This window comes from Plectropomus leopardus, chromosome 3, assembly GCF_026936395.1.
Source record: "Plectropomus leopardus strain MGB_pleo_1.0 chromosome 3, ASM2693639v1, whole genome shotgun sequence".
Classification (NCBI taxonomy): Eukaryota; Metazoa; Chordata; class Actinopteri; order Perciformes; family Serranidae; genus Plectropomus; species Plectropomus leopardus.
In genome coordinates this window covers 21,069,636-21,097,355 of record NC_142178.1, presented here as the reverse complement: position 1 = coordinate 21,097,355, position 27,720 = coordinate 21,069,636, and the positions used below count along the sequence as shown (strand labels likewise).

The window sequence follows — 27,720 nt, the reverse complement described above, 5'->3', positions numbered from 1 at the left end:
GTCCCCACAATATCATCAATACAAGTATTCGATAAACACATTTCGACATGTACTCTAACCTTAAAGCTGCATTTATCAGGCTGCATTTATTATGTTAACAGTTGATCAAAGATTATTGGTATTGTGAAAGGGGTTGCTCTTAGTGACACCCTGCAAAAAAATGTTGGTGATGCCTGCAGTCAGTTCTGTGGCCTGCCACTTTAATGTTTTTATCACAAAAGGCAAAGCAAAAATGACCTTTTAAACCTGTTGTACGCTAGCTTTGCAGACTTAATGGCAGATAGACAAAGTTGAGGACTAGCTGGTGAACGTAGTGGAGCGTTTGGTTGCTAAGGTGCCAGACTTTTTCCTTTAAAGTTTGTGTGACTATATGACTTACATTCATCAGGTTGAATGAAAAGACAGCTCCAAATGAATGTCACTGTTACTCTGTTTCTTTTTGATTGGTAAGTAGGCAACTGGTTACTACATGTAGACCTATGTTAGCCTCAACATCCTTGTTTTTACAGCTTGTTTTGCTGGTGGCCAAAAAAATATAGCATTGTCGCCTCAACCATCACAACTAGGTGACTAAATCCAACACTTATTCTAACTTGAACCTTAAAGCCAAGTTTTAAGATTATCCTGTGGAGCTTTTGACCACGAGTGGCACTATGGAGCAGTGTTTTGATGTTGTTTTTTATATTTCCAGTGCTTTACCACACACGGTGATCGACCACATGTGCACATGGCACGACAAGGAAATGCCACAGGGTGTGCCTAACCCTCAAATGGCCCCTGCAGCTGCACATTTTGAAAAAAAAAAAATCTTACTCTACAAAAAGTGTCCTTGCCTTCAAGGTCCTCACAAAGATAAATATGGAAGCATGCATGCATGCTCAGTCAGATGCATAAAGTAAAGCTCTCTAGCAGTCACGGGATCTTGTGTCAGCAGCAGGTGCACCTAATTCCCTATAGAGGGCAGCTGAATGACAGATATAAAAGGACAAAACTTAATTAATAGCCACATGCGATCCATGGCAGTAGAATGGCTGGTATGTTCTTTGGGAGATAACAGGCCACCAGGCTGATCAGTAGTATGCTTCTAATGCTCAGGTGAGACTGACAGGTCCGCCTGCAGGTTGGGGGAGTGTGTCTGATACTGACAGACAGAGTGTCAGCACAGAAATGAGATTGCCTCTTGCACTGCAGTGATTGTAGAGATATACGATGTGCTTAGTTCCCATCTGACGTGCAGTAAATGCATCTTGTCATCTGTGACAAGGTGTTGTCACATGGGCAACTGGATCTGGACTTGTCATTAGGCTCATAATATGGTACTCACTACTATACATACAACACATTCCACTAACATAAGTGACAGCTGTGAAAATGCCGTGTGGCTAGTTGTTAGGATGCTCCAACATCCACATGACAGGTCACTCAACGGTAAATAATGCTAAAATGCAGAGGTCTGTATAATTAAGGAAAAATAAGTGTGTGCCTACATACACAAGTGAGACTGTTTCCACAGAGTAATAAAATATTTGCCTTTTGTCTCCTGCAAGTGCGTGTCATGTATTTCACTTGAAAGAGGTTGAGGTTTACAGCCACTGTCTGCCACCTCTCTGTGTGCAACAGTGTGTTCTCCAGCAAGCCATGTCTAATTTTCTCATCAGATTTCGAACAAAGAATACACTTGTGTGCCCTTGATTACCGGCCAGCCCGTAGATCATGTCCTTGTTGGCAATTAGAAATATACATTATTTAGTAACAGGGAGCCACTCCCTTTCATTATTCACCAACATCAAAAGGTGACAATTGAATGCAAGTTGAAGTTCACACACGTCAAGTCATCGGGGGAAACTAACAAATGTGTTTTGCATTCACACAAGCGCACATACACATGAACAATACAAATTTTTGCAGACGCATTCCCTCTCTACATCTAGCCTTGAGGCCCTTTCCCTGTGGCTTATGTAACGAAGTAGCAACAAAAACAAACGGATGTCTCAAAAGGATTGTGCTGCTATTTTTTGCATGTTTTAGCATATTTACGAATCATATAAACCTACTTAAATTACCGCCAGCCTTTTCCAACGCCTACCATAGCTTTTTTCATTTTCAAAAGGAGTGTCCTTCCTGCCAGGCAGCTTTTATTTGCTTTTAAATGTCAGTGCTTTTTCGAAATGAAGATCCTTGGATATTGATTTAGATCATCACATGGAACATCTTTAGAGGAATTGTTTTACATTTGTCTAAATTATTGCTCAGTGACAAGACAGTTACCTGTCCACCTCATTGCCCAGATTAGATATTTCTGGTTTAAGGACAAAGATGGCAGTAAACCTCAACCCAAGCTTGAAATCGTACCTTTAGAAAACACCTGGGTGATTACAGTACTGATGTTCTTCCTCTTTTTATTATTATATTATTTTTTTTACTATGTCCTCTGTACGTGTACATTTGTTCTATTCTTTATGTACAATTCTCCATACAGAAACAAATGGTTGCAAGAAAGGCAGGAAAAGGCAAATATGCTAAAACAAGCAAAAAAAAGTGTTACAGTCCTTTTTTCAGGCAGATAATTCTAAAAATGTTTTCTGAATGAATAATTTGGCATTCTCTAGTGTACAATCACTCACGCTCTCTTTGTCTTGTTCATTTGGATGACCAGTCTGCTCTGCTTCTGCTGTCAATGACTCATGTGTCTTTCCTCATCACTCCTGTGGGTGTGTGTTTTGTCTGCAGGGAACATCTTTGTGGTGAGCCTGGCAGTTGCAGACCTTGTGGTGGCCATCTACCCGTACCCTCTGGTCCTCACCTCCATCTTCCACAATGGCTGGAACCTGGGTTACGTTCACTGCCAGATCAGCGGTTTTCTCATGGGAGTCAGTGTCATCGGCTCCATCTTCAACATCACCGGCATTGCCATCAACCGATACTGTTACATCTGCCACAGCCTCAAGTATGATAAACTGTACAGTGACAAAAACTCTGTCTGTTATGTGATGTTAATCTGGGCGCTGACTGTGGTGGCCATTGTGCCCAACCTGTTTGTGGGTTCACTTCAGTATGACCCACGGATTTACTCCTGCACCTTTGAACAATCAGCAAGCTCAGCGTACACTATTGCAGTGGTTTTCTTTCACTTTATTTTACCCATCATGATTGTCACATACTGCTACCTGCGCATTTGGATATTGGTCATACAGGTGAGGAGACGGGTCAAGCCAGACAACCGTCCCAAGCTGACGCCGCATGATGTAAGAAACTTTGTCACCATGTTTGTGGTGTTTGTGCTCTTCGCTGTTTGCTGGGCGCCGCTCAACTTCATCGGCCTGGCCGTAGCGATCAGACCAGAGGTGGTGATTCCTCTCATCCCCGAGTGGTTATTTGTGGCCAGCTACTTCATGGCCTACTTCAACAGCTGCCTTAACGCCATAGTGTATGGTGTGCTGAACCAGAACTTCCGGCGAGAGTACAAGCGCATCGTAGTGTCAGTGTGCACAGCACGCATCTTCTTCCAGGACAGCTCCAACGACGCAGGGGAGAGGCTAAAGAGTAAACCGTCACCACTCATGACCAACAATAACCAGGTCAAGGTGGACTCTGTCTGATCCAGAACTCAGAGGACTACTGAGCAGACATGAACAGATATGCTGTGACTGAGTGTAAAAAACAAAAGGAAAAAAAAGAAAAAACAAAAAAGGCAGAGTGAGAAAAATACCAAATATAAATATAAAACAGCTTCTGTCCTCTGAGCTGTCCACAGACTGTCACATGGTGCTATCCAACCTCTGAACAATCACAGTAAAAACAGGGGTGCATATTATCTTTGTCTTTTACCAAGCACTTTTGTTTGACTCTGCAGTACCTGTAGTACAGTAAATATATGATGTCTGTTTTGTTTTCATGTTTACAGTGATGATATAAATGTATCATGCATTATATAAGTATTTATTTTGTATGAAATGTCATGTAGATATATAATAAGATATATCTGTTTCCAGTTAAATGAAGACAACGTTTTATCAGGCCAATAAAAAAAAAAAAAATACAAAACTTGGGTTAAAAAATATAACCATAAGTTTATAAAACAAGTTAACCAATTTTAATAACCTCATTTGTGACAATGTAACACTAAAAGAGTGCAAGCAATGTGGGTTGCTGCTGTCTTATTATACCCTGCAATACATTAGGTGGAATATATATTTTAGTCTCTCTCTCTCTCTCTCTCTGTCTCTCTCTCTCTCTCTCTCTCTCTGCCACTCTGTGAGCTCATTATAATGTATGCATGGATATGCAGGAGTTGTTCATATGCAAAATAAAATCTATATTGATGGAGGATCTGTGTTAGTCCTGTGTCAAATTTACTCACAAATGCAAGCTTATTGCAATTCTCTTAATGTATTCAGCAATTCCGGTTTATTACTTTGGTCTTTTTTCATAACATCTTTCCTATCTATTATAACAATGCATCCCCCAAAACAAAGTTAAGTAAGCCAACATGTTATTAGTAATCCTTTTTTGCATTGGAAAATGTATGCGACCAAAGTACGAACGTCAGGTCAAAGTTAAACCAGGAAGTTAGCTTCTAAACTGATTAAGGTTTAACTGTTCAGCTTTATTTTCTCTTTAAAATATGCTTGACTAATATTGGGGTTTGTTTAAAACTGATTGTTTGCCTGCTTGTGTTTCTTGTCCCATCTGACCATTTTTTAGAAATGGTGCTGTGTCCCCAAAAACAAGCAAGTAGTTTGGCGGGTGCAATGATATTATTACTGATAGGAAAGTAAGACAAAATTATGAAAATAGGAAAATAAGTTCAAAATAATCTGGAATTATTCTTTAATCAGTGTGGTTTGTTTTAAAATCATGTATCAAGGTTTTTGTGCAAACAACCTAAAATGCATATTTTAATAATTCAAAGGAAAAAAAAACACGTAACGAGGAAAACTCTCCCATTTTTAGGCAAGGAATGCTCTTTGGATAAGGTCAGGAAAAAGATTATGATAGTGGTTATTCAATATTCATATAGAAAGTAAAAATATAAAACAATGCTGTAGTCACTATGAGTGGATACCGTATTGCCAAGATTGCCTATTTGGGCAGAAAACAACTGAAATAAATTCAACATTTTGCTTATAATTGAAATATGTTGTCAGTGAACATTTTGCTGATACCTTCATTATCACCATTTCCCTGACTTGCGAGGCATGTTAATTAGCAACATAACCCCATTAAGTTAACAGAAAACGCAATGTGTTTGGCATTCTGTTTCCCTCAAAACATCTTTGCTGACTCATATTATACACAAATGTAATTTCTAGAAGATGGGGCTGCGTATTTATATAAATGGGCTGCACAAAATATTTAAAATAGTGCATGGCATTACAGTTGAACAACACCTGATATTACAGGCTACAAAATTACAATAAGGTTAGTCAAATCAGCTCCATATTTATATTTTTGCAAGCATCAACTATAACAGCTCTGCTAAAAACCTGCCTGACTTGTGTGAATTTATCCAAAGTTGAACACAAACAATAAATATGGGGTGTCTGTGTGTCAAGCATTTTTTTTCCTGTAATATCTTTTGTGTGGACGTTCAACACGTACGCAACCAGGTTTTGATGTCCTTCTCAGTGTGAAGGACTCTGTGTTGCATAGGAGGTAGGCACTGTTTAGCCTACTGTCCATAATGTTTGCCTGTGTGTTGCATAGCGTGCGTGGGCAACCCGGTTAGTGGAACACAGACAAAGGCATCTGGCATCACAGAGGAGAATGGCTCAACTATGAATCTGAAATCCACTTGGCTTACATAACGGCCGCTGACCATCATCCTCAAAGCAAAAGCTGAAAGAGCTAGCTCCCAGCAGACTCCCTGCCCCCCTCTCTATCTGTTTAATCCCAAGAGCTGTGTGTGGTAGGAACGGTCTGAATGGGTTGTGGATGAGCAAATGTAAAAATCCCAGGGATTTACACTGGCCTCAAACAGAGTTATAGTGTAATCTGGGCCCAAAGATTTTTTATAGCCCAGGATGTACAACAATAAAGAGAAAAGCTAGGTGTTACATGACTAATGGCACTGGTTTAGGCCTATCTTCCATTACTGATTCAATACCAAGAAAAGAAAATAGATTGTCTCCTTTACTGTGACAAGGCCATAGATCAAAGTTCCAGCAGAGCATATCCTCCAAAAAGCAGACCACAATGAAGCCCACTCTGGCTTCAGTAAGGCTCTGCAATCAAAACTTTGGCTGGAAAGATCTCCATTTCTTGAAAAGTGTTGTTGGCAGAAAAAAAAATCATACACTGAACATGTCTTGTCAATGCGTACTCTTCAGATTATCTACCAAGTAAATGTCTCCTCTGGAGTGGTATTGTTGAACTCTATGAAACCCAAGGACAGTTCATCTTAAACGCAAAAAGAACAAATCAAATGCTCTACATGTCTATCTCTTTCCATTTGGCAGTTGTACTTCTTTTTTAAAAAGAAAAAAAGACAAAGCAAAGTCTGATTAACCAAGACATTGTTTCATGACTACATTGCAAAAAAGTATGTTCAGTTGAACCTCTCCATTCACTCTCAACTTTGAGAACACATTAAGTAACTGTAATTAAATATTCTTAAGGTTTACACACTGGCCATGAGGGGGGAAAACCCCTGTTGCCATCCTTAACCATACACAACCACCTCTTAATACATGACCAAAGTAATGTATCTAAGTCACCTGATGACACCTGGGCAAGTTACACTTGCTGAAAAACACCATGTGATGTGGTCAAAAGCTCTGGAGTGTTTCATATTTTTAGGGCCTGAACACAGAAGTGCAAGGAACCTATTGTTTTTGAGATTATTATTATTTTTCTCCACATGCAAATGCATTTTAAAAAGGGCTTGAAGGCTCAAAAATTGGCGCACACTTCAGAACTGTCAAAAAAATACAAAGTTGTAGTGACTGGGCTTGAGTGTGGCCAGCAGGCTCCATGGCAAATGCACCATGGTTGCTATTAAGTTCTTTCACTGTTCATGAAATTTGAGTGGATCATTGCTCTTATCTTCAAGAGCATATTTAAACAAAAATAAAATCAAACAGGAAGTAAGCTGTCTATCGATTCGTGTGTATATATATTTTATGAACACATGTTTGAGGATTTTAGGATGGCCAAAACTCATTAAACTTTGTACCCATGCTGAAACTATATTATTTTGATTTGGTTCGTGCAGTTAAGCTATAACTCTATATAGCTCTATCTCTATAGCACTCTACAGCAACCCCCAGCCTTCTTTTTGCCTTTGAACACATTATTTTACACACTTTGTATACTCGAAAACCCACAAAACTTGGCTGGCAAACATATGTCTGCGTGTCATATATTACCTATGTATATAATCTATGTGTCATAATCACATATTTATGTGAATATAGAGCAACTCAAAGAGCAACTTTAAGCAAGATTTTAAGTTTCATGTACCATTTTCTTTATCAGGATACATCACAAATGAATTAGATTTAAACAATCAATTTTAAAAAAGCCTAATCATGAGTAGCCCTGTCTTAAAACATTTCAGTCTAGACAAATAAATACGTTATTAGAGATGTGAGTATTGCGTTTAAAAAACAGTTTATTTGAGTGTTTAGCGCAGTCTGTGGTTTTGCATTTGAACGGTATATATTGATTGAAACGGTTTGGTAACTGTTAATAAAGTTAATTGAAATTCAAATAGTTTGTTTACTGCGTGGAGCTCACAACCTAGCCTCAGAGGGCTGAGGTTGGTCAGCTTGATATTTCGTTGATTTTATTGGTTGTTGTAACTTGTCATCCCAATCGGAAAGGTCGAGGGGCGGGATGTGAAGCACAGCCGGTACACAGAAACCACGGGACAGACGAGATATCAGACAAGCGTCCGAAAGTGTCCATTAATCTCTTGGACGCAGAGTTTTTAACGTATAACGGACACATTTTAACCCGTAGTAGGTAAATACCTATGTTTGTGTTTTTTTCGTACTGTTTCTTCAAGATGTTGTGTGACAAAGTTAGGTGCTAAACTCCGATTTGTGCATTAGCGATATTAGCAGCTAACGTTGCTTGAAAGTAGTAGCAGCTAATGTTAGTGTGTCGCTAGTCGGCTACGTGTCAATGCTGTCAGCTAACTTTAGTTTAAATCACAGACGGATACGGGAAGCAGAAGTGGGAAGTGAAGCAGCTTTAGGATGAGTTAAAAGACTGAGAAAAATGTTATGTGAACTTATAATGCAGCGAGGACCTGGAAACAAGTCTTCGGACCCAGAGGAGGACAGAAGATGTCTCCAGCCCTGTGAGTAATAACTGTTTAATGCAGCCAGCGATGTTATTATGTATTTTACTGCACGTGAAGCTCAGGCCACTACTCCGCCAACTAAGAAACGGGGCTATTTTTTTTTAATTATTAAAAGCGGTGTAAATATTTGTTTTTCATTTAAATGAATTCAGCATTTGCATTTGGAACACTGTGTATGTCATATTTATATTACATTGACCCTTTTGAAATCTGAGCAAATTTGCTTGATTTCTTTTGAAAACAGAAAAAAGTTGAAAGTTAGGAGTCACAAGAAAATTACCTGAAACAAAAATGGACGGAAAAAATGTAAAAAAAAAAAAAAACAGAAAAAAAGGAAAAGAAAACAATAAATAAATTAGCAAATTAATATCCCTTACAGGGAAACCACATGGATTTCACATCTGCAAGAACCCATATGGCCACATGTGATCACATGTGAAATATTTGTGGTCACATATGAATGTGTTTTCACATGTAAGAGAGATATGTAATCACACGTGACCACATAAAGACATAGGTTTCAAGTGGGAATTTACATGGCTTCACATAAAAACACCATAAAAGTGTTCCAAAACCACATGAACTCATATGCAAACCCGTGTTTCACAAATCTCAAATGTGATAATATTGCTATCTTGCACTTCCTCACCTGAACCAGAATACCAGAGTTCTGGCTGAAGGTACGTCATTATGTGCCTGGGTAAAGATGTGGGAAAACTACTTTAAGAGTACCTCATAACGTTGAATTTGTGTAGAAATAAAATTCAACTAGAAAAACGGACTTATTTCTGGTGATTTTTGTATTCACACAAAGATTTATGGGAGATCAGAGATGATATTTTCCTTCTCAAGGCACTTTGTAAATGTTTTTTCGCTCTCTTTATTCAGGCTGTTCAGAAGGATGCAGCTAAGACAGACCTTGAAAAGTCCACAATCGTAGTCTTCATCTTCAGAGGGTTAGAGGATCCCCTGCACCGACCAGATGATATTGACATCGGGAGTGAAGGTATGGAAGTACTGATAAAGGTGCCATCAGTTGCAAATGCTTGTCCCTTGCTGTTTGGCATCATTTATGCATTTAAGAGGACTTGGTTTTGGTACTATGCTAGTCTGAGTTAAAGTTTGAGTGTAGGTGTTTTTAGGGCTGTGACAGAATGGATTTTTTCTTACTGCAGTGAAAAAGCAATGTATCATCCCAGTTTGGTGGTTAACTGCCAATGCTGACTCTTAAAATGGATCCGACGTGGGTTGAATGGGAATCGGCAGGTTCACTTTATATTCGTCTGGTGTATGAAATGTTTGTCTCATCACTGCAATGCATTGTTATAAATTATTGTAATCGCCCCTTGGTGGCTGTCTGCAGTACCAGTCATAAATCCCGCCCTAAAAACTCAAAGTATACACCAAATAAATTTTTCTCGAAGATGGTTTCTGCCATTTAAGGTAGCTCTGATGTGTGTTAAGTCTTTGTTTTTCTGATAAGTTTGGTTTTAATTATTTTTTTGATGCTATAAAAAGGGGATTTAACAACATGATTGACAGCTGTGTGAGTCAATCTGTGTGCTCACATTCAGGGCTGCTGTTTGTTGTTTGGGCGATAACTCCACCACTGCGGAGATCACTACTGCGCAGACTCTGGCTCCAAATGATGTCACTAGTGTAAGATGGCAGCGGCCATACGTAACATAAGTTACCAAAGAAACATACTTATTTTACGCCAAACCATGATCTTGTCCTAAACCTAATCAAATAGCTATGGTGCCTAACTGCAACTATTCCATAGCATTTAAGTTATGTTTATGTATACTGCATATAATTAATTCATATATATATATATATATATATATATATATATATATATATATATATATATATAATCAGAATTTAAGTTATCCTAAACACACTTGTCAAATAGACCATACTCTTTAATGTTAAATATGTGTTTAAAAACATATGAGGACATGTCAAATATGCACCTTCTGGCCTACGAGTAGGTACAGTTTGCCCCATCTGAAGCATTACATTGGTGATAATGATAACAGCTGTTTGATGGGCTGGTAAACTTCAGAACCAGTGGACTGTCTGCTGTTTGGTGCTACACTGGTAGTGTACTTTGGGTTTATCAGAGCTTTTTGTGATGAAAACAGTTGCATGCTGCTGTTGGACTCGAGGCTGATGAAATTGCAGTTTAACCAAAACACTGATGTCAACAACAGTACAAACAAAAAAAGGACTATAAGGTCAAAACTAAATGATGCTAAGAAGCTCCTACTGCATGGTCTATATCAGTTCTGTGTGTCCGTCATTGAAAACAGCAACTTGCACATTACACACAGTCATTTGATAAAAGAAAAGAAAAGAGAAAATAAAAAAAGATGATTAAAAAATCCAACAAACACATAGCAAACTTAAAAATATGTATTTTTTTCTTGTACATTTAGTTTTCACTTTGTCTAATGCTTGTCAATGGTTAACATTGCTGTGCAGCTCAGTGACTGTGACACTGTCATAAAAAACCCTGCTATCATCAGGAAGGTAGCACCGTGTCTTCTGTATTTGTTTTGGTTGGCGCCTAGTCCCAATGAAAGATATCTAAAATTGCTAAGGTGCTGGATAATGCAGCTTTGTCCTCCCATTTTTCTCTCAAAGAGACATAATCCACAGAGGATTCAGTGCTGCCACCTGGGCCCCTGAAAGCTCCCCAGAGCTGTTGAAGCCTGGTATAGGAAAACAGTGCACTCTATAGTCTGAGAAAGACAGCAGACAGACAGTCATAATGATCTCACCACCGGTGGAGTTGCATAAAATGACAAAGATATGTGTTGGGAAGAGGTGACCATTAGCAGCATACTTGTTCCATCTAGAATTACAAACTGCATTTCCACAAAAACGACATTCTTTGACGTGCTAAATTACATGAGCTATTTTCAAAATAATTAAACAGACTCCCAACAAGCCACTTGTTATAAGTGTTCTCTCTTTAAAAAATCTGCAAGAAACCATTTCCAATTCTTTTTGCTACCATATATTTTAAGGCTCCTCCATTATGGCAAAAAAAAAAATCATAATCACGATTATTTTGGTCAATATCACGATTATTTACCATGATTACTTGACTTTGTAAACATGTTGCATTTGTTGAACATAAAATCTTCGATAAACAGTTAAACTTTAATTTCCCTCAATACTTGTCTTATTGAGCTTCTTTTAATTCCTTAATTTAATTACTATTGAGTAGCTTTTTATATTGTGTGTTTAACTGATGACTGTGTTGCAGTGGATGTCGATGGGGTTGTCCTTTTCTTCTTTTGTTTTTTTATTATTTGGTCATAGGCCACTTTATGTTTAAACGTAGACAATTAAAAAGATTTGGTACATTGCCATGTGGTGCGGACACCACTATGTAGCAAATCTTGCATTTTATTATTTTTTGCTTCACGTCGGATGCCTCATATCCAAAGTGTTCTCACACAGCGGAGTTTGTTCTGCCTAATTTGCCCTCCAAACGCTGTTGTTCCTCTTCTGTCATCTTTTCTCGCACTGATACAACTTACCTCGCTGGTAGTATCGGCTGCAAGTGTTGAGCTTAGGCTGAGGGAAGGAGAAAATGTGCATGCATGTGGTATTCAGGGCACAACACAAAATAAGGGTACATTTGCAAAACGGAATATGGAAAAATAATTGTTTTTTCTTGATTACATTGTTTTTCAAATGTTGGGATCTGATATTGAAATTGTAATCAAAATTTGATTAATTGCACAGCCCCAATGTATCTATTTAACTCTTTCAGCAGCAGCTTTGCTTCCTGCCTCATTGACTTGTTTTCTCATGCAGTTTCTTTTTTCATGCTTTGTCCAGCTTTCATCCAATGATGCAAGTTGTTTTCACATACCTCTTACCACATTTCCCATCGGAGCCATCAGCTCCGGTTTCAGACTGACAGACTACTTCAGTCTGCCTTCATGGTTTCTTCTTCCAAACCGATGCTGATGATGAACGGTTCTATCGGTCCCTCCTGCTAGGAGCACTGATCCCTACTGAAAGTTTCTTACAAGCATACAAAAAACTTGTGCAAATTGTCCAAAATTAAGTAACTGTTGAATGGTTCCCTGCTGTTTGTCTTTATTGTTTTGCCTTTAAATCGGCCACTAGCCCACAGTACCAGTCAGCCGATATAAAAGAAATACATACTAAAATGCCAAACTTTACAGCAACTGAACACAACACTCATAACAAATGTATGAGGGGTGATTTTCTTTTTTGAACTCGCGTGTTTATTTTTCCTTAAGGCTTAAAATAATGCAATCAATGGCAGACCGCTTTGAGTGACAGGCTGTCTGTGATAGTGTCCTCAGCTTCTTAGTCAGATCAACCCCTCACTCCTCTGGTCTTAACACATTTGGATTCTATCACTGATTTAAGTTGTGTGCAAGAACATGTGTACATGTGTACACATATGTATATATATATATATTTTGACAGACAACAACATTTAACAAGATTGTTGTACTGCGTAACTGTCAGAGTTTTTATTTTTTTCTAACTTTACAAACTATTAAGTGTCACAACTGGGAGGCACACCGGGCTCTCTCACGTAATACTCTGTGGCGCACGGTGTCTCTCTCTCTCGTGAAAACTGTCTGATGGGGAAGCCGTGAAGCGCACAGTCTCTCCGTCACGCAAGCTATGGGGTGCAGGTTGTCAGCACGGTTGATTAATGGCGAAAATGGTATTTGGGACAGCCCTGAAGATTAGCAACTAGTTGGTAAACATAGTAGACCATTTAGCAGCTAAAGAGCCAGATATTTGTTTATAAGAGCTGGCAGTTCATTCATTTGTATGCATCAGTGTGCTTTTGCCATTAACTTTTGGGGAATGGTTGGATTGTTGAAATTCAGCGGCTACGGGTCAGTAAAAATTGATTTATGTTCAAATTAGCTCAGAGGCAGAGATGGCCTAAAAAATCCATGGAAAAGCTTTACCTGAGGCTTGTTTCACTAAGATGGATTACTATTTTAAATGGTCAGTGTATCACTTCGAGGCCTCTTAAATCTGCAACATGAACTTATGTCAAACTGATTCTTGTTTATTCAGAAAAGTCACCTGGCTAATTCACCATCCCAATCTAAATATCCACTTATTTTGTGCTGAACCCTCTGGCACGTATTTCATGTTCAATTAATCAGAGTTTTCATTATCACTTCCAGTCACGCTTTGTGTTGTGAAATGTCATCAACTGACAAATGCATGGTTTTTGCTGATTGCACATTTACTTAAAGCGTGTATAAAGCCTACAAGAGAACCCTCAAGTCCTCGTCTGTCACAGAGTGATATTTTGATGCCATTCTCTCAAAAGACAGTCTGAGTCATTGTATGTGTATCACATGACAGACCACGCAGGTTGTCTCAAACAGCATGATGGCAGTCTATCCCAGTGGTGCCCCCAAGGGGGACTAGAGGGGGCCAAGGCCACCTTGACACAGTTGCTGCCCCCCTCACACTCGTCCACTGGCCCCTCCTGGAGGGCAACTGTTGCGAGAAGCAGGTTTTGAGGAGGAGCAGGAAAGAGTAAGAGTCTGGCTTGATTAAGAGCCTACATATATGGGATTGTGTTCAGGTGTGAGCCCTTTCCTGCACTACCTGCAGCAAAACCCAAGGCTCCACTGGCAGCGACTGTTTGACTGAGTAAAAATATGAAACCAGTAGCATTGATTGAAGCCAGACTTTCCTGATGTATTACTGCAAAACATCAAAACTGAGGTGGATTCCTCGGGATCTCACTGTGCTTGACTGCGCAGCCATAGCGTTCATCCTGGCTTCTGTAGGGGTGTAAAAATTCCATAGATGTGGATCGATATATTGATTCAGTGAGGAATGATCATATATTGTCGATGCAAAGTGTAAACATTAATCCAGATCTTCTTATTTAAGATATGCCGTTATTTTGTAATTCTGTCACCGTCACACAGCATCAAGAAGACAAGAGAGAGATGATCGGGAGAATGTTACTTACTCGAAAATAAATTGGCACTGTGGAAACATTTTGTTTTCAGAGAAACTGCAGGTCAACAGACAGAGCACATTTCAGTTGTAAAAAAAGCCGTACTGTAGGGAAACTGCTGTGACAACTGAGTTTGCTAACTTCATACAGCAACATCAGTTTCAAAAAAGTTTGGCTGAAAAGATGTGCATGCAGGCTGAAATTCAACTGTGCTGTTCTGTTGGGAGATGCAGTGATTTAAAACCAGGGGTGAGTAAAAAGAGTGTAAATAATAGATGTCAGCTGGTGAAGTTATGAGTAGAGGAAAAGTCTGCTAGCTCATAGGCTAATTTTTACAATGTATAATGCCATAGGCTTATAATGTTAGCATGTTGTATGTGTGGGGGAAACATGACTTGCAAAAGTCAGTTGTTTTGTCTGTGAGCCTTGACAGTTATTATTGAGCTGAGTTTAATTTATTTGTTAAAATGTTTTGTAATCAATCAATGTTTGATGGCTGCTGGGAGCAGTGTGCCTTCAGAGCTTCAAGTCAAATAGCCCTGAAGTTTTAGGAAAAAGATCCTGGAGTTGAATGGAAAAAAATCTCCCAGAAAGGATTTTCTGATAGAATGAACCAGTTTGAATTATTTACAATTATTTTGATGTTGTTTTATCGATATAATATTGTATTGTGATGGAACTAGTGATTTACAACCCTACTAATTACAAAACCCCTAAAAGGAAAATATTTTACACCAACATCATGTTTTTTTAGAGGCTGCGAAGTGCTTATTTCAAGCTTGCAAAAATGTAGTGGTATCTTATGAAATTAGACAGTTAAGTTCCTGAAATCTGCTCATGGCTTTTAGTTTTGGTGTGCTAGCCCAAGATTTACAGTGACTCCATCTGGCCACCCTTATGGTAAATTTCTTGGAGTACCACTGGTCTATCTCCAGAGGTTATGACATCAACATAACAGTTTTTGATGAAATGGCATACAGAATTCACATTCAATGATCAACTTTTAATGACAACTGTCATATGATTTCAGTATGAGCTGCAGTTATACTGGAGAGTTCAGAATGAGAAATATTGTATGTCTGTGCGGATCTCCGAGGAGATCAAAAATTGGAGGAAAAATTACTTTGAGGGAGGATAGGTTCAAATTAAAGCTATATGAGAGTAGGAGTAGTTGACATTAAGCAAGCATCATCATCTTTTTTATTCGTATGAGTGCATACAATACAGTGTGTGAGCACTGGATTATTTCATCAGAGGATGCTGCCAGGAGCATGCACAAAGATGACTCATGTTTAAGTTGGCTCTCAGACAATACTGACACTCTTTGAAGCCCTTATCCTTTTTTATTACAACCTGTGCAGTGCATGTGGGCAATGTCTCGTAGAACATGAAGTCGGTCCTTCAGTCACGTGTGTATGTGACAGTGATAATGGAGAGCCACACAGCCACCTCTAGTGTTCTTGAGGAACACTTGCCAGGGGAGTGTGAGTCTGATATGGGGTGAGGTAAGATGTATTATGTGCCCTAATTAGTGTGATACTACTTTTACTTTGTGAGATAATTAGGTTTTATTTAAAAATCACTTTGCAGGTGATATCATTATCTGCCATGAAACACTGATCCTGGTGTGCTTGTAGCGTGCGCACACACACACACACACACACACACACACACACACACACACACACACACACACACAGACACACACACACACACACACACAATTTATATATATATGTATGTGTGTGTGTGTGTGGTCGTGTGTGGTCGTGTATAGCTGTGTGAAATGGGAATAAGCTGTTGTACACACTGATCCAAAGCACCCTCAAACATGTTCATTGGGTGGGCATTCTAACTTCCACAATATAATGTCCCTGTGTTCAGTATATGTAGTTAATGCCAGTTCATACCATAACCCCACCGCCACTATGGGTCAGTCTAATTACAACACTGACATTAGCAAACTGCTTGCCCACACCATGCCATACATGCTGTCTGCCATCTGTCGATATATATTCAAGACAGGGATTCATCCATGAATAGCACACTTCTCCAATGTACCAGAAGCTATGGATGGTGAGCAATTGCTCCCTCTGGACAGTTATGAAGACAAACTGCTTTCAGGTCAAGACCAGGGTGAGGACAACGAGTACGCAGATGAGTGTCCCTGAGATGGGTTCTGTCAGTTTGTGCAGTTTTTTTTTGTTTTGTTTTTTGTAAACCAATTGGTGCATCAGCTGTCAAGGTGGCTAGTCTCAGATGATCTTGCAGGTAAAGATGTTGGATGTGAATGGAGGTCCTGAGCTGGTGCGGTCACACCAACATATCATTCTGGCAGGCTGCAACAACTAAATCACCTGCTGTCACAACCAGATATTTGGAGCTGGACTGTTAATTAGGAGTGCTATTGGAATATATAAATATATATGCCGTTCGGTCTTTATAGTGCAGCAGAGACAGCGTTGAAGAAAGTCAGGTGCATTGAATGTGAAACTTAACTGTTCATTGTGCTGGTTCTGAAACTTCGCTCTCACTTACAAACTTTTACAAAGCAAACTTCTGCAAGCAGCTCCTCTCATCCTTTGATGTGATCTGATCAGCTGTGAATCCACTCTGCGACTGACATTCTGTGGAGGAGGAGAAAAAGACCTCATGGAGAGCTCTGCCTGCTGTGGTGCGTTCATGGACCGGCAAAAGACTGGCATGCTGTGGGAAACCCTGCATCTGCTGTTTATGTTCCTGGATGCCGCTACCGCGATGTCAACAAATGCACACAATGGAATGATGTAGCACATGGTTATGCCACACCTATTTGGTAGATGAAAAACAAATTTGTTACCACAATTTGAAAGAAATTGTTTGTGTACAAAAAAGTCTTAGATCTTAAACTTGCAAAAAATAGGAGAAAAAACAGTGGTTTTGCATTTCTATTTAGTGTAAATATTTATACTGGTGGTGGTTCACAATCACAATCGTTTATCCAATATGGGACATGTTTGATATGATGACTGACAACTTACAAAGCCTTCCAGCTTAATGCAAAATTCATTATGATGTCTTTTTCGCCAGACACACTCTCTGCCTGGGAACACTATGGCATGTGTAAACCTAGCTTGGTGAGTGCCTTTGATACATTTTCAAAAACAACCAACATGGCTGCAGCTGTCCTGGAACTTTCTTAATTTAAGTAATATTTTTCAATATTTTTTATTTTCAAATTCTGGTGGCAAACACAAAACGACAACTCTCTCTCACGGACATATCAATGCCACACCACAACTTATCTGCCCATTGTAGTCTGATTGCATTTGTCCACCGCTCAGTGCTATATCACATGTTTTGTTATTCTTATTGGTTGTAGGTCTATGTGACTGCATCCAGAGGCATCCCTCACAGAAATCTAAAAAGGATCTGAGTGGTTCCAGACTAATTCACATTTGCAAATTGGTCTTGCAATGCCAGGCAGACATCCCCTTAGATCTGATCCTGATTTAAATAAATGTTGTAGAATTGTTGTTTGAAGTATGTTTGTGTGACAGGCTAGCCTAAAAAATGCAATATAGGATATCTGTGATCATCATGACAGCTGAAACATGCTGGAAAATACATATAAGCATCCCTGAAATGCATGTTCCAGTTAACATAGTAGAAGGGTTTCATGCATGTTAATGGAGATGACTAACTCTTATTTCCCTTACCTTATTATTCTCCTTTTGGTAAACTTAAGCCTGTATGCCATGCAGTTACCAGGTCAGTGTAACGATAGGCAGTGTAAAAAAAGTCCTTTCTAGGAGGCTAAGATTCAATCCGATGATTGTACAAGATTCTGGAGGGAGTGTAAATGACCACTACACCAGACTATCTCAGTACAGTATGTGCTCAGCATAAACACTTGAGCATCATGTCACAACCCATCTTTATTCCTGGATTAGCGTCAATTATGATATTCATGAAAAGCTTTTCCCTTTTTCTTTTCTTTCCATAAAAGCCAAAATACTGTATTGTGTGTTCTTTGTCTCATGATATTCAAATGGAAAGGGAACTTTAAAAAGCTGCTTACTTTTCCTAATTTTGGTTGAACTTAATTTAACAGCTTTGTAAGTGGTCAACTTGGATATTGTGAGCCAAAAACCTATCAGGTGCATGAAATATCACATTTCTCTATTGCTGGTCACATGCTCTTGTCTGCATTAGCAGTGATCCAACTCTGTCCGTATTTGTCCGTTCCCCCTGGTCATCCTGCTCATCAGCACTGGCCATGCTGGCCACCTGTTCCTAATTACTCTCAGCCAGCATATATACCTCAGCCTCAAAGTCACTGGTTGCTTGATTGTTCTTCGCTTCTCATTCAAGACTCTCCAGCACTTTATTTTGACTGATTTCACATTGCTGACCCTGCCTGTGTCTGACCTGCCCGCTTCATCACCATCACTGGCCCTCACCATGAGACCTGCTTCCGTGTCTTCGGTTTCTGTTTGCCTGTGGGTGCTTGGCGTTTACCTCCAACGACAACCTTACAGTGTGAGTTTTCCAGTCTGCTTTCCTGTGGTTTCCTGCAGCCCAGAGATTCTCATTGTGTAGCTGCACTAGCCTTTGTGTGTGCATCCTGTGAGTACTTACCTGCTGACTTTTTGACCTTCTACCAGGCTTCAACCTACATTCTGCCTTTCCCCTACTGGTTTTTCTGCTTGGACTGTGCACTTAACCTGGTTCTGTATTTTCTCCTTCCACAACTGCGTTCCCTGCCTGCTCCTCCACGGTACTGTTTCCTGCTGTTGGACTGAACTTTGAGCTTTTGCCACCGCTCACTCAACTGCATCTCAGTCCGGTTTAGCAAGCATAACCAGCTGTGCATCTTAGGACTTTGTGGAGAGACTCTGCTTGAGTATGGACAGCGTTGCGTCCTTTTTACTTGCCCTGCCCTGTGCCAGCTGAATCGTAACACTAAATGTCAGTACCAGCTGTTCCTGTCTTCATGTGTGCTGCAACTGTGTCCTAATACCACTCCTTACATGAAAGTAAAAAGTAATGTTTCAACATTGATTAGGGCCTGTGTCCACATAGCTTTAAGTTCTATTTCTGAGTGGTGGCGTCTTTTTTCACAATGCTCAGACTTTTTATGTGGCTGCTCCACACACCTCTAGTTGATAATCTCTGAACTGCCGCTCCATTAGCCATACTGTATGATATGGATATGTCAGTCATATCACAACAAAGACTGAAAGCATTGGAGCAGATCAGCCGGATACTAACATTGAGCTTTTACCACCGTACGCAATGCAAGCTTTTTTATGACTTTGTAGTCATCTTTCAGTAAATATCAAATATATCATTACGTCAGCTGCCTAACCAACGCTAATGTCAAGATATTGTTATCAGTGAAACACACAAAACTGGGAGCACATTTTTAAGAAGCAATAGGGCGGAGTGCTCCCCAGTGCCCTGCCACTGCTTGTCTGCTAAAAGGAAAAAGCTGTTTCGTTATACACGCTTATACTGTATGTGATGTGTTGATATTTAACTGTGGAGGTGTGCCTCAGTAGCTCACCTGGTAGATCGTGTGCCACATGCACTAAGGTGTGTTCATACTGCAGCCACCAAGGTTCAGTGAGCAGCCCTTTGCTACATGTCGTCTTCTCTCTCTCTTCCCACTTTCCTTTCCCTTTTGTTACTATATTATACAATATAAAAAGCAAAAGGCTGAAAAAGAAGATATCGAACAATGGAGGGCCCTTTTGCTTTGCTTATGTAGAATTGATTAAATTAAATAAAAAAAAAAAAAATTATATATATATATATATATATATATATGTATATATATATATATATATATATATATATATATATATATATGTGTATTGATGCCATGGCCTCTTTTCAACAGTTTTTTTTACTACATATTTAAAAACCACAGCACCAGTGAACCAAATGGTAATAATAATTTTAGCTCATGGCTGTGAATGTATGACCAGCATGGTCGTGTACATGTCTCTGTCTTTAACCACTCATTGCATTATTTACATTGAAGTGCAGTCATATTTCATTTAATATTGGCAGCTATTTTTAGAGCTCTGAGAGAAATGTAGGCACGAGAGGTTATCTGGGTCACGTGTTCGTCCGTGTATGCCTTTGTCTTTGTGTGTCTCTATTAGCTTTTTTTCTGCCTCACACATTTTCAGCAATGTGCAGTTTACAGTTGTTGATGCTGGGCAGTTAATATAACTTACAGGTACAATATAAAGACTGATAAACTCACCTTGACCTTGAAAAGCACACAATAATCATCAGCTCAATGACAATGCACAGAGAAGGCATCTTTTTTCTCACTGAAGTTTTGTCAATGTCAGTTTTGATGAGATAAATTAATGTTTATAGTCCTCATGGTCACATTGATAATACACTAAATCATGTCAGGACCAAGCAGGTACCTTTGCAATTGCAAAGTCAGGAGTTTCCATCCTTTCCATATGTTTGAGGCTGTGTCCCAATTCAGAGGCTAGATCCTCATAAGTCCCCAATTCTAGACCAAATACATCATATCGGTCGACAAGGAATGCCCCATTTCAGTCCCAGTTCCCCCAAAGGCAGCCAAGAAATGCAGAAATGCTTATTTTGCACTTATAAGTTATCCTTAGCACGCCCAAATACGTGATCCATCGCACATTGGTCCATTGTAAATACTTCTAAACATTCAAGCTATCATCATTTAGATGTCAGAAAGTATCATCTGACCACATGTATTGAACAGGTCATCAGCCACCAGTAAATGTAGAAAAAATACTGCAGGTTATAAAGAAAGGAAGCCAGAAAATTTTGATTTCTATGGATACATTTCCCAACTACTCTTGCATGGTTGATTGTCCATCATGTGTTAAAATGAGAAACACAGTCAACTGCAGGTGTAATTTCAGAGCCGTTGTATTCTCTCTTTGACTGCCCCTCTATTGAACATACTTGAATTGTAAGTTCAGCTTAGCGCAGGCAGGCGTTGCTGCCTGGATAGGTTTTGTTGGTTGGGTGCACCCTGGAGTATGTTTATGTGTTGGTTGGTTGGAGCTGACACTGTCTTGCAGCAGTGCATGAATGAGATAGTACAGTTGCTCTGATTAAACAGGTCAGTGATCATCAACTGAGAAGCTAGTGGACTCAAATAAAGGCCATGAAACATCTAAAAAACACTTGTGCGGTGGTGTAGGTACCAACAGTACCAAGAAACAACTGCATTTGCTCCTGTAACCTTCGGCAAACAGCAGAATAGTATAAGGGCACGGTCACACATGAGCAACTGCAGACAAATGACTATCACCACCCAGGAGATACTCGGGCTGAATGTGACGGATATGGAAAGTTAGCCTGCTAGCTGATGTTAGCTAGCAAGCTAATGGATGTCATAATTTTGGTACATTGTCCAAGTTTTTATATTCCATGCCTGTCTCCCATCTCACTGCCAGCCAGACAGCATCTCTCATGTGGGGCAGTTTGTATTTTTCATGGCCAATATCATTGCATATCGGCCGATTAACAATCAATGTCACCCCCCACACATAGGCTATTGGTTATGCTTTCAGGTGAGGCTGCCACTATGCTGGTCTAAGTTTGCCGGTTTACTCGAGACATTTGAGTAACTGGTCCTCAAAAATTCAAAGTATATGCAATATATGCAAACTCTCTCTCGCAGAAAAAGGAGCTGTCATAATACTTGGTAACCATGTCAAATGACCACCAAATAAAGATTACTCCCATTTTATGTTCTTTTTCATTTGATCCGTAGTCTGTGTTACTGTTAAACGGTATTTTGGTATTTATATATTTTGGTAGGCTATATTATCCCTTTACCATTAAAATAAATAAATGAATCAATAAATTAATTCTTTTATATTCTTCCTTTTATAAACATCTTCTAGTTTTTCCTTCTGTTAATAAGTTGCTTGGTTTTTGCAACAGTTTTTGTAATTCTTTGAATTAAAACAAATATGACCATAATTTTTTAGAGACTAGAGAAGGGTATATTTGATCCTAATGTCTGTATTTTAATATCAGATGCTTGTCTTAGTTTGAGCAGTTTACATTCCTAAGGGCAGCTGTGTGGAACTTTATTTGTACGGAGCGTCTTCATGACGTACTTATTGCACGTGATCAAAAAGTCAACATCATGTGAAGGCTCGCTGTCAGAGGGTTTTACAAGCCACCTCCACTCCTTGTTTATTAATTTGGGATGGCACTGGTTGGTGGATGGCTGGTGACGAACTGGTGAATGTGGAAGCAGTGGGAGAGGGTAGGAAGATGGTGTAAGGGGGCAGCTTGGGAAAGGCCCACATGGTTCGTGCTGTGTTTCTATGCCACACCGCCCCATTACCTTAGAATCTGTGGCTTTTTCTCTTTCTCTTGGTTTGGGTGAAATAAACACCTTAGAAAGACATCACAAAAAAGCACTAAATTCTTTTTCACAGTTTGCCATCCAGCCTGAAAACCCCAACACTTTTTTTTCTCAACTTCACTGCTTCTGTAGTTAACTGCAGTCTGCCTTTGCAGGGCAGTGGCAGACTAATTAGACAATAGGAAGCAGGTGTGCAGATAGATGTGAGGATCAGGTGACTGTAACTTTGGGAAACACAGTGAGGACACTAATGATGTTAAACTTCAGTATTAATAAATTCGTAATGTTGTCTATAAAAACAAATAAGCATTTGGATGAAAAACAGTGAATGTAAATATAGGGTTGGATAAAAAATATCCATGTTTCCCATATTCATATCATAGTATCCATACAGCACGCATAAAGGAATCATATTATCGAAGAACTGCACTAAACTGAAGATAAATTTATTATCTTTATATTCTTGACTTGTGACTCTAATGACTGCTGTCATATTTCATGATGTCATCTTTACCCACAAACTGTAGACATGTCGGTTGAGTAACTGAAGCTTATTATTAGCTGACTGTTTTTGTCAAGTATCAACCTGGTCTCACTGACATTTCATCAAATACTGAGACACCCTTCAGCGGTGGTTAAGCCAAACCATGTATGTTTCTGAACCTAACCATGTTTTTTTTTTTTTTTACCCACTTTCTGAGTTTATTTTAAAGAAGAGACAGTATGCATTTATTGGACGTAAACTGTAAATTTACCGTGAAAACAGAAGTTTATTTTGAAAAGACGTAATGCATGTCACATACATTTGGAGCACAAATTGACAGGCCATTACAGAGTGTCCAAAATTGACCCTGGAGGTGTACCTAGAGCGTCATAGTTTAGTCCATAGGACTAGTGAACAAGTGTCGGTATTTGTGTTGGGAATGAGAATTGTTGCAAGTATTGCATATGAACATAAAGGTCTGTTTTGCTTTTGAAGGCTTTAACAAAGATGGCAGTTTGCGGGATCATGCCGTTATGTTGCATGTTCTATTCATTCCTGTTTAGTAAATGAAATAGAGCTTTCATTTTTCAAGGCTATGTGACGGTGAGGTTATCATCATATTAATATCATCATATTAATACTCAGACATGGTGCCAGACTGCCAGTGCAAAGCAAAGGTCATCGTCACACTGAAGCCAAAAATACAATTACTGCTATTAGATCATAAAGAGGGTCAGTCAGCCAAAATTAAAGCTATTTAGGTACAAGCAAATACTAGGATAAGCAAATTCTCTCTCTCTCTCTCTCTCTCTCTCTCTCTCTCTCTCTCTCTCTCTCTCTGTTTCTATAAATCTGTATAGAGGAAATAAAAATGTGTTCATGCTCATTATCTTGGATTATCTTTCATCATTTTTATTATCATCATTTTAGTCACATGCCAAAGAAATAGTAATAGAATAAATATAGCCACAATACAAATTGAAAAAAAACCTGAGAATGGGACACCCCAAATAACCTACCTAAAGCTACTGTAACTGGGTTTTAGTGCTCGTCAAAGAGTGTCATAGAAGTTAATAAAGCCCCAGAATTAAGAGACATTTTTTTGCTCAAGTGGAAAATGTTTGGTTCTTTTCATGCAATCACTTCAAAATTGCACTGGTCTGTTAGAGTATTGTGATGTTGTCAAACTCAACACACAAACAGATATGTAGTTTGTGATTTAAAGGGGAGTTGCTTTCTGTAACTATTTTGTGACAAACAGCAGTCGTCACAGTGACTAAACCTGGAGTCTCATCTTTTCCAACGTTGTAGTCACAGTGTCTCACATAGAAGTTTTTGTCAGATCATATAATGTATTGTTAATGCTGTGTTCACATGAAATCAGGCAGATGGGAGAAAGAATACACCTTCTGGACGGCATGGGAAAAACACATAAACAATCTGACGGAGTGGCAAGATGGTCAAATGAAACATGCATGACTATTACCCCTTCTGCAACAAAATTAGCACATGCACGCAGGTTTTTTAGACCTGGGTAAATCCCTTTAAAAGAAACCTTTCCTATTGCCAGCAGAGCAGAGCTCGTACTTGGCTCTGCAGCAGACGAGTGTGCCTTTTTTGTGTGTGGGTTCTGCTTTAGTGTGTGCGTGCAACATCATGGACAGGCAGGAGAACAGGTAAACAATAGACAGCAGCATGGACAGTATGCACAGTGGTTACTGTTTATACATCTCTTACTTATTCAGTCTGTCTTTCAAACTCTTTGCAGACTAATTTGGATAAATGTTTTAGTGCTGCTTAGGAGGGGATGGATGGCAATGTGCAACTAATGTAAATATTTTTTTAGCTGCTGAGTTTGGCGTCCTGTTTTTTTTTTTTTTTTTACTATTTATCTTCTACACACTTTACTGCTTTAAAAATGCAAATTTCCCCATTGTGGGACGAATAAAGGATTATCTTATGTAGTTAGCAATTAATTTAAATTATTAATTAATAAATAAATCTATACCAAAAATATGTAACTATAACTCATAATGCAAAATTATGACTCAGAAACATATGAATTGGTACAAAGATGAAGTTGAGTAATGGGATGCGAATTTATAACCTCAGAGCACCACCTATTAAAATAGAAAGGTTGGTGTATTAATTAATCTAGTCTCATAATTTGAAGGTTGCTACAGAGTTCTTTTTCCAGGAGTACAGTGACTCGACATTATACACACATATCACAAGATCAAGTGTCTTTTAATAAAAGTTTATTAAACTACTCACTACACAGCAAAATGACTCCTAAAAGACTACAAATAAATGACTTAATGAATAAGAAGGAATAAATGATGAAACAGTGAATACATTAAGTGACATAAAGTGAATAAAATGACTAACTGAGCAACAAAGTAATAAATAAGCAACAGTAAAAATGAGGGGATAAAAACCAGTGAGGAACTGAATTAGATGTGACATCTGGACTTGATCAGGTGCGCTGAAATAGCACAAGATGATCAATCAGATGAAAGTTTAAGATGAAAGAACAATCAATGTCAAGCATCCTATCCTAATCTATCCCATTAAATTATTAAAGGAAAAGACAAAGAGGCCTGATAAGAGTAAAAACCATAATTGTATTTATGGGAGATCTTAACCTAAGTCTAACACTTCCCTCCCCATTGTCTAAGAGCATCAGCCCCATAACAGCACAGGAAAGATCGTTTCACCTTCGTCAGAAGTCTCAATGCTGGGGAAACGGTTCACTCTGGAAAGTTGCAGTGTGGCCTTTGTGAGGACACTGGGCGGGCAGTTCGGCTACACCCGTGCGGTTCTGGTGGCTGGCCTCGGTCGGTTTGAACATTGCAAACTCGGCTTTAGTTTTTCCTCCATCTCTCTCCCCCAATGAACAATTGGATCATCTTCTGACACCTCATGTGGCTGACAGCTTATCAGGCTTTGTTTAATACGAAGTCTCTTTATCCCACAGTCTCTTGTGCAAAGTCCTTCAGTTCTAAATCTTCATTTAGAACATGTGTAGCATGGACTGTTTCAAAAGTTTTCTCTTTCAAGGTAGATTAACAGCAGCTCACAGCATCTCAGGCCTGCAGCACAAGCATGCATCTTTGGTAGACCATTAACTGAGTAAAACAACATTTAACAAACATCATGAATATGTGTCTAAATGAGTAAGCTACAGTGTCAAAACACTCTGATTTAATTAAAGGGCATTTAAAATCCTATTTGAGTAAAGGTATACAAGTACTAGCATCAGAATATACCAAAATATGAAAGTACTCCCTATGACCCAAGGTCTATCAGACAAAACCTATAATTAGAAAATCACAATTCGCATGATTACAAAACAATACAGCATCTGCAAACAACAGTGTGTATAGGAGGGATAATTAAGCTGCAGATAAAGGAGATGAGTATCAAAATGCAAGTCTGTATAAAGAGTCTTTCCATTCAGTTTGTGGCACGCTTGTTTTTCGCCTTGTGTGAAGGATCTACGTAATAGAAGACTGCAGTGGGATTGGGATACCACAGGTCCTGCGGGATCTAACACAGATCTTGTGGGAATGGGTGGTTTCATCTTAGCTGCTGCTGGGAGTGGGCGGTCAAAAAAAAAGACAAAAGAAAAAAGTTGGTCCCAGAGATGAAACAACATGAAGGATAGAGACATCACTAAATGACGTAGGAAAGAAGATAAAAGCAATACATAACAATATAAAAGAAAAGCAATGCAAGTTGGACATTTGGAGGAATTTTGCAGGAATGTTTCAATAACACTGAATCACAGAGACACCAGAATAACTGTAATTGTGAATGTGATTATGCACTAATATAATTTTGCTGTTTATTACTTGCAGGTATGCATACCTTCGGTATTACCACAGTAAAATAACATGTTTTCCTTGTGGGACGGGAGAAGAGTCAATCTATTGATCATTGATCTGCTGTGCGGACATGAATGGTTGGAATGTTTGTGTGGGTGGGAGCTGACACAAACCCTGCAGGAATTGGCAGGAATAGATTACACACTCTGAGAGCTGTGGTAATTTCTGTTGTATAGGATGGCAAAAAATAGAAATATTTTTACTTTGAAAATCATTGATTTTTACCATTACCACTGCCGGTATTCTATTCTGACCTCACATAATAGAAATCTGATTGTGGCTATATGCGCTCTCAAGAGTTAGTCTTGTCAGTTTCTAGTGCACAGACTTAGCTGAGAAAGAGAGCTTTTATGTGCTCTGCACTTGAAATAGTCTTTAGAAAGATTTGAAACTAAAAGAATTAGGACTTTTCTGCCTGATTTTAAAGCTCTCATTAGTACATTGGTGAATAAATTGGTTGGCACTGATGGAATTTACTTATTTCTACATGTTTCTGCATATTCTCATGTTTTTGTTTGGTTATTGCAGTTTGTAACTTTTCCTTATGCTGCTGTCTTGGTCATCTCTCCCTTGAAAAAGAGATCATTGATCTCAATGGGACATACCTGGTCAAATAGATGAAAAAGATTAATACAGTTTTTACCATCCTGTTCTCATCCACTA

The 27,720-nt window shown here is 38.9% G+C and overlaps 1 protein-coding gene and 1 long non-coding RNA gene across 2 annotated transcripts in view; both read left to right on the top strand.

The window, feature by feature from the left end:
- The window catches only part of mtnr1aa (melatonin receptor 1A a), a 37,298-nt gene extending 32,971 nt beyond the window's left edge, over nt 1–4,327 (top strand). Inside the window, exon 2 of the mRNA XM_042485197.2 lies at nt 2,731–4,327. Coding sequence (XP_042341131.1) covers nt 2,731–3,599 — 869 coding nt within the window. The 3' untranslated portion in view covers nt 3,600–4,327. The remainder of the gene's footprint in view (nt 1–2,730) is intronic.
- Nucleotides 4,328–7,805: 3,478 nt separating this feature from the next.
- LOC148189983 (uncharacterized) overlaps nt 7,806–27,720 on the top strand; it is a 40,915-nt gene continuing 21,000 nt past the window's right edge. Inside the window, exons 1-3 of the long non-coding RNA XR_015776139.1 lie at nt 7,806–7,965; nt 8,248–8,305; nt 9,197–9,314. This is a non-coding gene — a long non-coding RNA (uncharacterized LOC148189983). The remainder of the gene's footprint in view (nt 7,966–8,247; nt 8,306–9,196; nt 9,315–27,720) is intronic.